Consider the following 13,478-nt stretch of genomic DNA (forward strand, 5'->3'; position numbering starts at 1 on the left):
ACAACACAAAGTGAAAGCTTTTTGGCAGTATGCGTATCTTACGAAGACGGAATTTTGGGCAGACGGGTTTTCTTTATTGTCAAAGAGCATTATCGAAAACAGCACGGCTGGTAATATTTCCTCCCATTTCTCATACATTTTACAGGTAATTAAAATATCTAAGGTACACTATGATACAGGTGATATAAAAACATTTATTCATTCCTTTATTTACACACTTTTTACATTCAGCACTCACAGATCTTGGGTCTGTCGCAAAACGAACATAAAAAATAATTTAGTCTGAACGAATGTGAATACTTTAAACAGTCAATAAATATAGGAAGAAGTCTTTCATTATTGAATCTCACGATTTGAAAAATATTTGCTATGTAAGATTTTTTTTACTTTAATAATTATTAAAAAGAATCTCCGATTATCGCGTCTGCTGTTTTGAAGAGTTTCCGCTGAGCTTACAACTATTTAGAAGCTATTTCGGTGACACTACTGAAAAACACCGCACGATACGTTATCCACGATGGCTCCATTAGAACAATCTCACAAAAATATACTACTACAAATTGCATTAATACAGTTGTTAAAATAAAATGAAACTGAAATGATAAAATTGAAGATAGACTATTTTTTTCTGTTGCGAGATTTATCCAAATAACGCGTAGTGGAGTGCTCGTTATCATCAGGTGATTGCGATAACTACGACGTGATGACTTTGTAGGTGTTATGGTCTTATATAAAATATTGAGGGTTTTTAAACTACGCCGTCTAATATATAAACAAACAGGAAATAATATAATAAAAGCCATTTTGACAAAATTGTCACATTGATGGTTTTAACAGCTCAAAACATAACCTAACCTAATCAATTCATTTAATTAATAGATCAAATTCTGATGTTATGTAATGTTAGGTTAAGTTGTATTTGTTTTGACTGCGTTGAATAGTTGCCACATTGGATTAAAACGTCATCGTTTGGCGGTTAACAATAAGTGTTGCCGTTATTTCAATAATACAGTCGGTCGCGCCGTTTTCTCTTCATCTAAAATATATTATGTTGGTAATTAAAATACTCGTTATATATGACTTCCTCATTATATATTAACTTCTATTATATTATATTTTGGTATGCGATAATATATTTTTAAGAAATATATCCAGTTTCGAATGATATCTTGTCAATATAGCATGTAATAAGGTTTCATTAATTAATATAAGTAGACTCTCTCGTATCGGTGGAGATTGTATTTAATATGAACCTTAAAAATAAAATGGCAGAATCAGTTAAAACTGTTAAATGTCAGCCCCCATTATGAACTAAAACATTTTAAAACTGCTCCACGCGTCACAGCTCGCATGTCCATATCATATCGGCGCTGTGGACGCGTGTCACCATTCACTCCACAATATTAGTTTATTTTGTCACTTTCATAGCTTCAGTTTATCATTGAAGATTTCTTTAAACCCCTGACAACTTTTAATCACTTTATATTAACAAAGCCATCAATAATAATAACATAATACAATAAAAATGACGCTGTCAAGTGAACAATTAAAATTATGAAGTATAAAACAGTAAAATTATTTTTAATTAAGAAATAAGAATTCTATTAAAAATACAAAAAAAAAATCATAGAATCTGAGAACTTCTACGGGTATTAATTAATATAATTTCTATGTTTTTTTAGGATAAAATCACATAAAGAATGAGAAATTTAGACACGATTAAAATTAAACCCAGTACTTGTAAAAAAATATTTTAATCAGTTCCTAATCGGCAGAATCTCAGTTCTTCCAAGTGGACAAATGCAGTTCATCGATGAACTCATAGTAGCTAACCATAATACTTATAAAATTAATTTCATATTTTTTCGGGCGAGGAATGATGCCGCGATTAAAAATAAACTAAAAATATGGAAAAAAATTACCAAACAAAGAAAAATTGAGCTAAATGCTTATATTTTAGTAGGTTACAAAAATAATGGAAGTTTATTTGTTATAAAACAAAAATAAAAGCAAGAGTTAATGGTTATTACACATTAAAAAAAGAAAGAACATACTGTTCTTTTATTGTAATATCCACAAAGTGCAGTCGCCGAAATGTCTTTTAAATATGACAATATAGGTTCAATGACGGAAGGATTTACATTCGTATCAATTCACGAGAAGCAAACGTGACGGGCCTCAAGCAATGAGAAGGGATGGTTAACGCGAATCGGAAGACAAGCCGAGGTTCTCCGACTCAAGCGGAGAGGGCTCAGTCTCTTCCCCGGGCGCTTCTTTTAAAACAACTTTGGCAGTATTGTTACTATCGTAAGATTTTTTGACACTGAGAGAATCGGGGGACTGCAGGGTGATGTTGGTCTGCGAAGCCACCGTCTTTACGACGGGCGCCCTCGCTCCTCCCCCGCCGCCTTTCGCCTCCTCTTTCTCCGTCTCATCGACTCTCTCCCTCATGTCCGTCTGTCTCTTTCGATTGCAATTGGTATCTTCGACGGTATAATCGGGAGGCGCCGAAACGAAACGCTCAGTCTCGCCGGAATCGAGCCGCCGACGGGAATCGTTTCCGGGCTGATTGTCATCGCTCCGGAGACGACCTCGGGGCTTTCCCTGGGAGGAAGCGGGGCGCGGCTCGGTTAGGTCTTCGTTTCTCAAATGGTAGACCATGCCGTCAGCGCGGTACATCATCGTGGGCTGGAGCGAGACCCCCTGAACCCCGGCGGCGCCCACGGGTCTCATCGGCTGATATCCGACGATGATCCTGGGGAACTGCCAGTGTACGAAGTCGTCGTCCATCCGGTAGAGCATCTCCTCACGGGCGGCTCCGGATTCAGAGGGAGGCTCTTCTCGGCGGTAGGGGTCGGAGTCGCGGGGCCTGCGTTGGGGCACCGCGGCGTCCTTGGAAGCGTTCATTCTCATGTAGGCATCGTAGTTGTGGCGGTTCTCTCGGGAGTAGAAACCTTCGCCTGCATAATCCTGGGGCGGAAGGCGGCCGTCACGAGTGTCGGAGGGAGGGCGGCAGTTGGAGGGGGAGGGGGAAGTTTGCGGTACGACCGGGGGCGGATAGTCAGCAGGGGGGTCGTGCTGCGGACAGAACTGTCAGACTTTGTTGTTTGGCCGTAGCTCGTACGAGTTGGATGGGCCGGAGTATGCGCGCGCATACGGCTCCCCTCGGTCGCCTGGGCCTCCACCGCCCCTGCCTCCTCCTTGCAGAGGAGCCGAAGCTGAAACACATCAAATATCTTTAGGACCTCTATTCTATAAAATGCAGAAGTATCTTACACTGAAATACTGGTCTGCAATAAAATCAATGATCCGTAGAAAGATACGGTAAGACATCGAAAGAGCACTCGATAAATTATTGATATATTCATTTTAAAAGACATGTAGGTACAGTAAAATCAAAACAATGATTCGGTTCGCGGATTGTATGTGTACGAATACTTATACCGTCGTCAGCGCTACAAGTACATCAACTGCCAGGTAATTAGTAGCACTAGTAGGGATGCAGTAGTAGTAGCACCCATGGTGGCCGCGCAGCTTAAGCGTTGGACTATAACGCCATGGGTCCCAGGTTCGAATCCTGGGTCTGGCTAGTACACGTATTGTTTTTCAATTTGTATGTGAGTTAGGGTATGGACCTAATAGGTTGAGCAAGTGGGTGACATCCATTTCTCGTAAAAAACAAAATCAGTTAATACTAACCTCTACTCTGTGGAGGCCCATTCGTGGGCGTGCAGGCAGAAGTCACTAACTCCAAATACACAGTTCTGAGATAATCAATGTTTTGTGTTTTTGTTTTTCTTAAAATGGTTGTAAGGGCTTGCGCAGACAGAGAGCGGTCGGAGTTCTGCGTTCAACCGACCGTTGACCGCTAACGTTCAGGGACAGCAGACAGGTGGTGGTCAACAATAAGCGTTCCATTTGTTTACAAACGTTGTACTGACACAAGCGCTGCATAATGCGAGACCGCTATATTCCGACTGCGAGTGGAAGTGAGAAAGCACCGCTGTTGCGTACTCACTCCCCCGTGTGGTTTCGCTCTATGTTGTGTGACTGCTCAAATTCCTATGACGGGACTGGACGGGAGGTACGGCGTTCTTTGTAATTCCGGGCATAGAACTCCAGAACTCTAGCGTTCCAATTGACCGGCGCGGTCTGACCGCCGGCTGTGTACCCATACAGTATGAAGTCCATACAGTACAAAGAACGCCGAACTCCGAACGCGGAACGCAGACCGCCTGACCGCGCTCTGTCTGCGCAAGCCCTTAAAGCTTTATTTTTTGAGTTCTTCATTACTTTTATTTTTTTATATGTTCAATAATCTTAAATCGTGATTTATGCCAGTCAAGCAGCATTACCTTTTCTATATAATGACATTAAAATCTCAATTTCGTCAAAACTGGAGTTAGTGACTTCTGCCTGTACGCCCACGATATGATCCTATTAGGATTGGACATGGCAAAAAAAAAAGTAAGGGTAAACATCCGCTTGCACACCATCGACCAACCGAATCACTGTTTTGTTTTTACTGTATGTAGTAAGGACACAAATTATTTTATTCAACAGATTATAAAGATTCTAGTGTTAGATATAACTACCATTAAAGTTTTACCTTTGGGCTGTTGATAATGTCCCCTGCCCTCCTGGTATCCTCGGTGAGGATTCTGACTCCTCCTTCCTCCCCCGTCCCTCACCCCCTCCCCGCTGGACCTCGGGGGCTGCTGCAAAGCGTGACGCTCCGAAGGTCGCGCCTCTCGGGATTGAGAAGCATTTCCTCGGCTTGATGCCGCGCCTAACCAAATCAATAGAAGATAAACTAGAGAACTGTAGATTTATTATCATTTTGGTAATTATCAATGCGTACTAGTAATAGCAATTAATTTATTTAACAGTGTTAACTGTCGATTCGTGGTGGAAATATAACACAAAATCCCAAATCAACACATCATCGTCTCTTTAAGAAGCAGATAATCAGTTCCGATTATCATTAAACTAAGTGGAATAAGTAATAATTAATACATAGTACAGGAAAGTCTTCATTGGGACCCCAGCGAGTGTGGATATCGCAATCAATTTTAGATATAAAAAAATTGCACTTAGGTACTTTCTTGACCATTTATAAAAAAAATCTAATATTGAGTATTAACCCAATGCTTATGGGCCCTTTTAATTAATTTTGTAATTAACGTGTTAATTTGCATTTGAAAAGCAATTAGCAAAAACACAATTTTGTGCGGATAAAAGGTGTAATACTAGCACACATATACCTTTAAGAAAGTCTAGAAGAAAAATATAATTATTATTTTACACTTTTTCTGATTTTAATTATAATAAATACCTACTGAAAATGTAATTTTAAAAAATTAAACCTCATAACTAAAAACTTCTCATTTTCATCAGAATCTTTCAACCATCAATAATGTCTGCCGAGAGAGGTTAAGGAGACAAGAGACAGCTTACCTGCGCCTCCAGTTGGAGGTTGGCCACCTCCGGAGTTTCCAGAGTTGGCATGGTGATGCTGGCCTCGCCGCATTCTTCGAAGAGTGTTCATGGGTCTACGGAGTGTTTCCGATAATCGCCTACAATATTAATTGCATATTTTCATAAGGTTTCATTCTGTTGTATCGGAAATTTGGTAGCACATCGTTAATTCGTAAATGAAATTAATAAAAATAATTTTTTTTTCAAAATTTTTGTATTTTTCTCCCATACATTTCATATTTCATATTACGTAATTTGAATTTTTTTTTCAATTTTCGGTCTCGTGGAATTTGTATTAACGAGGTTTTACTGTAAACAGTAAAAACTGTAAGGAATGAATCAATACTGCACTTTTAAATTCACTTTTAAAAACAGTTTTAAATGCTACCAAGCTAGAATTTTCAAAATTCTTTATTGTTTAAATATAATAAGTCATGTTAAACCTTTTTCACTCTATTAAAATAGGTACTTTCAAGTTGTACAAAATACTTAACCTGACCAATGAGAGATTAAATTAAAGAGAAGCGGGGTTTAATCGAATTTTAAAAACTAACCAAGATCATCTGCAAATTTGTATTCTTATTTCAATGAACACAAATAAGTATGCAGTATTTATGTCGGATCACCACCCTTCGCCTCTGGTCAGAAGGGATGTTTGTATAGTTAAAATAATACTTGTGAAAAACATCCTGCATGCGGAATCATTTGCTAGAAACTTCCGCGATTTGAACACAGGTGGAATAAAGATATCATTCGTCGCTGATACAACATTTTTTTTAACAGATATGGCAAGTTGCTGAAATGTAAAAATATATATCAGTTTTTGCCAAAGAACGACAGAAACATTCAAAGAGTATTTATTATCTAAAACATATCCTTCTGCCTGAATGGTAATGATATAATAATCGTCAGAAATGAGAGTTTAATGATGATAACCTGGCGGGCGGTTGCTTGGGGTTGGAGCTGGGCGTGTGGACGGCGCAGCACTTGATGAAGAGACCCATGCAGATGACGAAGATCACGCCCATCAGCAGGACAGCCCACCAGTATTCCGTGACCCACTGCGCCACAGACAGCAGCGTTTTGCGGTTCAGCAGTAAGTTCTTCAACCTCACCAGCGGACCCTCCGCGTCCACCGCCCGACACTTCAGGAACACATCGCAATAACCCTGCAAAAGTCAATGGAATATCTTCAAAATCCGAAGTTTTGTTTGGGGCACTTATTATTCAATCAGTAGGGAGCGCGACGTGCAGGTTCTGATCATGCCAATGACGTAGCCATTTCAGTGGGCAAATCATATCTTGCGAGGTACAAAGGAATTAAGTATGTAACTACATTAATCTCTAAAAAAAACTCTTTTTTTTCAATGCTTGCTTGTTTGCATGCTTGTTTCGGGAAAAAATTCTAATTGTGTATTTTTGTTTGAATTGCAACTTTTTGTGTTATGTGACTGCTCATTTGAAAATACCTATTCTCTGATATAACGAGTAATGCTTATAACGAGCAAATTCAGTCGGTCCCATCTTCCTCGTAATAACCAAGTTCGACTGTAGTTTATTAAAGTAATTACATAGGTAGGACATAAGTAAAGCACATTTATCAGAATACGATTGAACGACGTTGTATTTTTTATGTATCCAAAGTGTTTTTAAATTATATGTATGTTTTTTGGAATGGTTGGATTGATAGCCATAGAAAATAATTAAATCCAGTACATTAGTGAATTGAAAGATGGAGGCCAGTTTTGACGTTTTATTATAATCGTACGTAATGATAATATACGGCTGTTTGCAATTTTTTGTGATTGTTTATCGAACTATTTTATTGCAGTCACACCTGGGAGTGTCTTCACGCGTCAGTTAAAATGGAAGAATTACTTGAGTCCATCCAACTGTCAGTTGGACCTATTGGCTATTGCAACCTGTTTCCTGTAACTGAAAATTATTTAATATTTTGTAAATTTCTGGTGACTTATAATAAGTGAGAGAGTCTTTTCTCATCTTGACTCGAGCAAAGAATCAATATGAATCAAACTAGAAATTTTGCATACAAATAGGATTTTAGAATTCTCTCAGCACAAATTTGGGGAGCTTCTCGTGAGTGTAGATATAAAATAAATACATAATATGTAAATAAGTACCTGAAAATTATCACACGGCGAGCCAGGGCGTAGACTGATCCCTCCGAGGGGCAGACCGACACTCTGAGCGAACTCGCTGGTGCTCCTGCACGAGGAGGTGTCGGTGCCGTTCTGACAAGCCAGTTCGCACAGCTTGCGCTTGTCGATGTTGGGTATTATGCTGGACGTGAGGAAGCACTCCGAAAGGTTCCACTCTAGGCAGATTGAGCCCGAACACTCCCCATTGATGCACAGCTGAGTACCTAAGTACAGACAACACATATCTCACATTAATTCAGTCAATTGGTAGTAATTATTAAGGTATATTTTATACAATGATCAAATATTGGAAGATACAACAGGATCATTCACAAAGTATACAATATTGATGTATATAAGATACAAAATAAATAAATAATTAATAAACAAATAAATAAATAAATAACTGGTACATAATATGTAGTTCCAAATTAATTTAAACAGTCAATACCAAAGAATTTGCACTATGAATATAAGGAGCCTTAGGCCCGTTGCAGACGGGACACTGGTGTCGCGCTCGATATAATATAGGAGGCCTTTGTATTCTTATAAAGGGGTCTTTGTATTGTTTATGAACGTTTATACGTTTAATGTATATTTGACTCATTAGCTCTGGGGCGTTCATAAACATCAAAGGCGCCTTTATTCGAATACAAAGGCCTCCTATATTATATTGAGCGCGACACCGGTGTCCCGTCTGAAACGGGCCTTATACAGTAGTAAAATGTTTTGTAAAAATATAATTTAAATACCTAACATTGGAGAATTATTATCTATGTGTATGTCGTATCAAAAAATATTTTGTTTAACGCACCATTGTTACACCTGGTCTTGTTAGCCATGGGCCGAGGGTTAGGGCACTCTGGACTGCGACCATCACACATGGAAGACCAAGCGCAGTCACTCTCCGAGCGACACGTGGAGCGCTGCGACGCTGGGACAAATCGGCACGTCTCCGACTGACAGCATGGACCTTGTGACGGGCTGCAAAGAATGTGTAATCACAGGGTTAAGACATTATTATCACAGAAATCAACGCAATGTAATAAATGTGTGGCGATCAATGAGTCCCGTGAGAATAAGCAGTGTCAGCAAAATCCTCACATACGAATAGTTCTCAAATTGATATTATATATGAGTCGCCCATTTCCAAAGTTCACCTTGTCCATTTTATTTGGTTTTGCTATTCACGAAAATTGTGTATGGAACTCTACACGAAAAAATTATTTTCTATTTTTTTAAATCAAATTGAAATAAATAGGTATATGTTTGAGAAAAACACACCGTTTGCTTAAATATCATACACAGTTTTTGAAATATTAAAGATTTGTCATGGACAAGATGGACTTCGACACAAGTTTTATGGACTTGATGCACTTTGGAAATGTTTTTATGGACAAGGTGAGTTATGGTAAATCGTGTATGGAACCTCTACATGAAAAAATTAATTTCTCTTTTTTTAATTAAATTGAAATAAATATATGCTTGCGAAAAACACATCGTTTTCTAAGATATCATACAGTTTTTGAAATATTTAAAGATTTGTCATGGACAAGATTGACACAGTTTTATGGAAAAGACACATTTTGAAATTGGACGCTGTTTTTCAACTGTTATACTGGCTGCAAAAGACTACTATTGGAAATATTTATAGAATATGTATGTGCCCCTTTGAATAAGCAATGTAACTGCATATTCAGTTCATTTTTGGTCAAAACTGTACAAGATGAATTTTGGAAATATGCGACTCATATTTAATTATTGTTTGTTCTGAGACCGTCGGCAGTTTCAAATAATGCTAACTCACCGAGAAACGCCGAAAATAATATTGTTTATCCCATATATTTTTCTAGTATACAAATTTCACCTAAGCAATATTTATTAATTATTATTTATCATCGAAGACCTGGGATATTCAGTGTAAGCATTTTCAATCATGATAAGTTCAATAAAAAGTCTATCACGATTGAACAAATAACTCAGTCTGCATTTTATCTTCGTAGCGAACTGTCACTGAGTTCATCGTGCCCAGGGCAAAAATACCGACCTCGCTGTTATCTTTTATCATTATATCCATGTACACTGTACCTATCAATCTGTAAATAAGCTCGCCATCTCCGTCAGCAACTACCATTCTTCATACAACACCCATCTCCTCCTCACACCATCATCCACTAACATCCATAAATGTGTGGCGATAAATAGTCACAAAATATTATTTACCTGCATTGTGTATTATATCTTCTGTGACAGCCTTTGGCCGATTCATTCTTTAACTTATCTAAGTCACTAATGATTCTTGGATAGCAACACTTGTCCGTACATTCTTCATCATCGTATCCTGTAAAATAAGAACAGATTATTAACCAACAAATTCAAATAATTATCAAAGTGGATACTGATTGATGTTCTGTGCTCGTATTTCTATTTTCTAATACAGAACCGGACTCCAGTAGATATAATCAAATTAAAATTATAAAATTAACAAAATCCGCTATACAATATGTGAAAGTGGAATGATGTTCACCCTAAAATGGTTATATTTTTCATTTTTGTTAAGTTGTCAGGGAGTGAGGGCGCCATAAGCTAATATTTCACATATCGTCACTGAACGGGCCGATTGTCGTCGCCCTCACATTTAAACAAAGTGACATTTTGATGGCAATGGACTTATTGTATAGTCTTACACGAACTGGCCAAGTATCATGAATCCCAAAAATTATTTAATAACAAAATTATAAGCAAACTAATTTTTACGCCATTTTGTAACTTGACAAAAAATATTCTAGCCAAATGCTGTAACTCTCTAAACGTAAGCCACTGGTATGTCAATAAAAGAAAATTCTCAATTTGTAATAAAATAATATTAAATAAATAGTACATAAAATAAAAAATCCAATGCCTACGCCCTACAGTTTTTTTCACTTCCTGAACAATTTGATATTTGAGGGTTATGACAATTGGATTGGACAGTGACGAATTATTATCATACAATACCTTTTATACTGCGATGAGCTTAGTTCTAAATTCAAACCGCGGACGATTTATGATGGTATATCATTCTATAGCAGTGGTTCTTAACCTGGGTTCAATCGAACCCCAGGGGTTCGGCGGAGGTCAAGACACACACCCGACTCATATGATTCGTGATGACACGCCCCGCTTGGCCATCATTGGCTGCAGGTGATCACGCAACATTGCTTGGCCTATCTGTGCTGAACACCTCGATGAAATCATCGAAATTCAGCAGAGCCAGGTTCAACAGTAACTCTTCAGAACAACAACGCTCTCAACGTTTTGGTGTCAACAAAAAATGGTAACGTACCCTGTTATTGCTAAGAAAGCTCTGGAGATTTTCATACCGTTTGTTACAACATATCTTTACGAGCAATCCTTTTCAAGGATGCTGGACATAAAAACGAAGAAAAGGAGCAGAGTTTGTTGCGAAAATGACATGAGAGTGGCACTTGCTAAGGTGAAGCCGCGCATTTCTGAACTGGTCTCTGAAAAGCAACAGCAGAAATCACACTGATTTGCAGTAAACATTCATTATTATGTTTTTGTGTGAAAATCATGTTTTAATGGTTTCGTTCTTTGAACACAGTAATGTTGATGCACGGTTCATTTTGTGCACCAGTAAAATATATACCTATGTTTTGAATTTGAAAAAATCATATTTTATTTTTCCAATTAAGAAGGGTTCGGTGAATGCGCATATGAAACTGGTGGGGGTCAGTACCTCCAACAAGGTTAAGAACCACTGTTCTATAGTGTTGTCCTAATTTTTTGTCTGTGAAAGGACTGACAAAAAATAAAAATCATACAAGGTTTGGGGCGTATGTCAACATGTTCGTTCATCTTCTTGACAATGATTCTTTACTTCTTCTCAATCTTTCTCTTTGCTGAGATATTGTAAACAATGATAGGTAATGGGAAATATCAGCAACAAGTGACCGTAACGTAACATTCGAGCCGAAACGCGGAATGACATGCAATAACCACTCCTATTTGGCTAAAATAAAAGTCCTTGGGCACTGCAGACGAGTCTATAAATAGAAACGTATACGTGCTTCTGCAACTCGTTTCAATGATTGCCCTGCATTTAGTTGAATGTGTTTAATACATAGTTTTAATTAAGTTATTAATATTTCAGATATAAAATTTCCAGAAATATAAACGAAGCACCGGAAATTAATTGTACTAAAATAAAACAGAAGTGCAGAAACTACACGCATATAGAGGGAAGACGTGAATTCCGACCACGTAAAATTGGGATTCCACTGCATTTGTAAAATTATAGGTAAGAATGATAATCTTGAGAAAGCTTTCATGTATTTATCGTGTATATAATTTCAATTCTGCCCTATTTCATGCTAATCTATCATTACCGCAAAATAATTTTTGACAGTGACACATGCATCATTATAAAGACAGACAATATCTTTTGGTCCGCCTATAGTTGATAGATTTATTCCTGACATACTCAAGAGGGTGTAAAACTGATGTTGACCTGGAAAGGTAACTATCCACCATCACACTTACCGCAATCACACTCCTCTCCAGCCTCGACAATCTTGTTGCCACAGAAAGCGCCCGCGCTCGCCGTGAAGCAGTTTCTCTTTTTGTTGTCCACCATGGCGTCCAGCACGTTTGAGATGTTACCGACCGAACAGGCGGAGAACTTGCTGTTGTTCGGCCTATCGCCACTGGTGGCTGACGCGAACATTATGTAGTTGCCGTTCAGACCGCCAGGCCGGCACTCGTTCGGATAGTCGTGCTGGAATAATTGAAATAAATAAAAACAACCACTTGAAATATACGAGGGTGGGTCAATAAGTCCTTAGAAAAGCCGACAGGTGGCGCGACTAGTACTGCAAGCGGTTTGTTTTCATGCAGCGGCACTACCGATTCAGTATGCTGCGAAGTTTCAATCAGATTGGTCGGGTTGTTGTGTGTTTCTCGTACATTTAAAAAAAAAATTTGCTTGTGGAAAATGGAAAAATGGAAAATGGAGAAAATTGAGTTTAGAGTTGTTATTAAACATTTTAATATAAAAGGGTTAACAGCAAAGGAAATAAAAAATGAGTTGGATTTAGTTCACGGCATATCTGCTCCTTCACTTGCAACTATTTATAACTGGTTAAATGAATTTAAACGTGGTCGTACATCAACAAAGGATAAACCACGCTCAGGACGTCCTGTAGAGGTGACTACACCAGAAATGATCAATAAAATCCACGATATGGTGTTAAGTGACCGAAGATTAAAGTTGAGTGAGATAATTGAGGTTACAGGGATCTCAAAAGGTAGCGTCATTTCTATTTTACATGACAAATTGGGCATGAAAAATATTTCTGCAAGATGGGTGCCGCGTTTGCTCACAGTCGACAATAAACGCAGTAGGGAGGTGGCCTCTAAAGCTCTGTTGTCGCTCATGCAACGCAATCCGGATGAATTTTTTCGTCGCTTTGTGACTGTAGATGAAACATGGATACACCACTATACTCCCGAGATGAAAGAACAGTCAAAGCAGTGGATTGCGAAGGCAAACCATGTCCAAAGAAGGCGAAAACCGTAAAATCAGCTGGTAAGGTTATGGCTACTGTATTTTGGGATGCACGTGAAATTATTTTCGTTGACTATTTGGAAAAAGGAAAAACAATAACAGGGGATTATTATGCATCTTTATTGGACCAGCTAAAAAACAAAATTGAAGAAAAACGGCCTCATTTAAACAGGAAAAAAATCCTCTTTCATCAGGACAATGCCCGTGTTCACACATGTTTACGATCAATGGCTAAAATTGAAGAACTGAAGTTCGAATTGGTCGACCACCCACCG

General features: G+C 38.2%; 1 protein-coding gene across 1 annotated transcript in view; it reads right to left on the bottom strand.

Annotated features, from left to right (window-relative positions):
* Positions 1 to 3,077: 3,077 nt before the first annotated feature.
* kuz (zinc-dependent metalloprotease kuz) overlaps positions 3,078 to 13,478 on the bottom strand; it is a 513,598-nt gene continuing 503,197 nt past the window's right edge. Inside the window, exons 10-17 of the mRNA XM_085950375.1 lie at positions 12,180 to 12,414; positions 9,861 to 9,978; positions 8,452 to 8,621; positions 7,620 to 7,861; positions 6,415 to 6,647; positions 5,458 to 5,576; positions 4,610 to 4,789; positions 3,078 to 3,218 (exon numbers count right to left, since the gene is read on the bottom strand). Of these exons, the coding sequence (XP_085806501.1) occupies positions 3,094 to 3,218; positions 4,610 to 4,789; positions 5,458 to 5,576; positions 6,415 to 6,647; positions 7,620 to 7,861; positions 8,452 to 8,621; positions 9,861 to 9,978; positions 12,180 to 12,414 (1,422 nt within the window). The 3' untranslated portion in view covers positions 3,078 to 3,093. The remainder of the gene's footprint in view (positions 3,219 to 4,609; positions 4,790 to 5,457; positions 5,577 to 6,414; positions 6,648 to 7,619; positions 7,862 to 8,451; positions 8,622 to 9,860; positions 9,979 to 12,179; positions 12,415 to 13,478) is intronic.

Source organism: Rhyacophila brunnea, unplaced genomic scaffold (assembly GCF_057557595.1).
Source record: "Rhyacophila brunnea isolate RB1 unplaced genomic scaffold, BYU_Rbru_1.0 scaffold_10, whole genome shotgun sequence".
In the NCBI taxonomy this organism is placed as follows: Eukaryota; Metazoa; Arthropoda; class Insecta; order Trichoptera; family Rhyacophilidae; genus Rhyacophila; species Rhyacophila brunnea.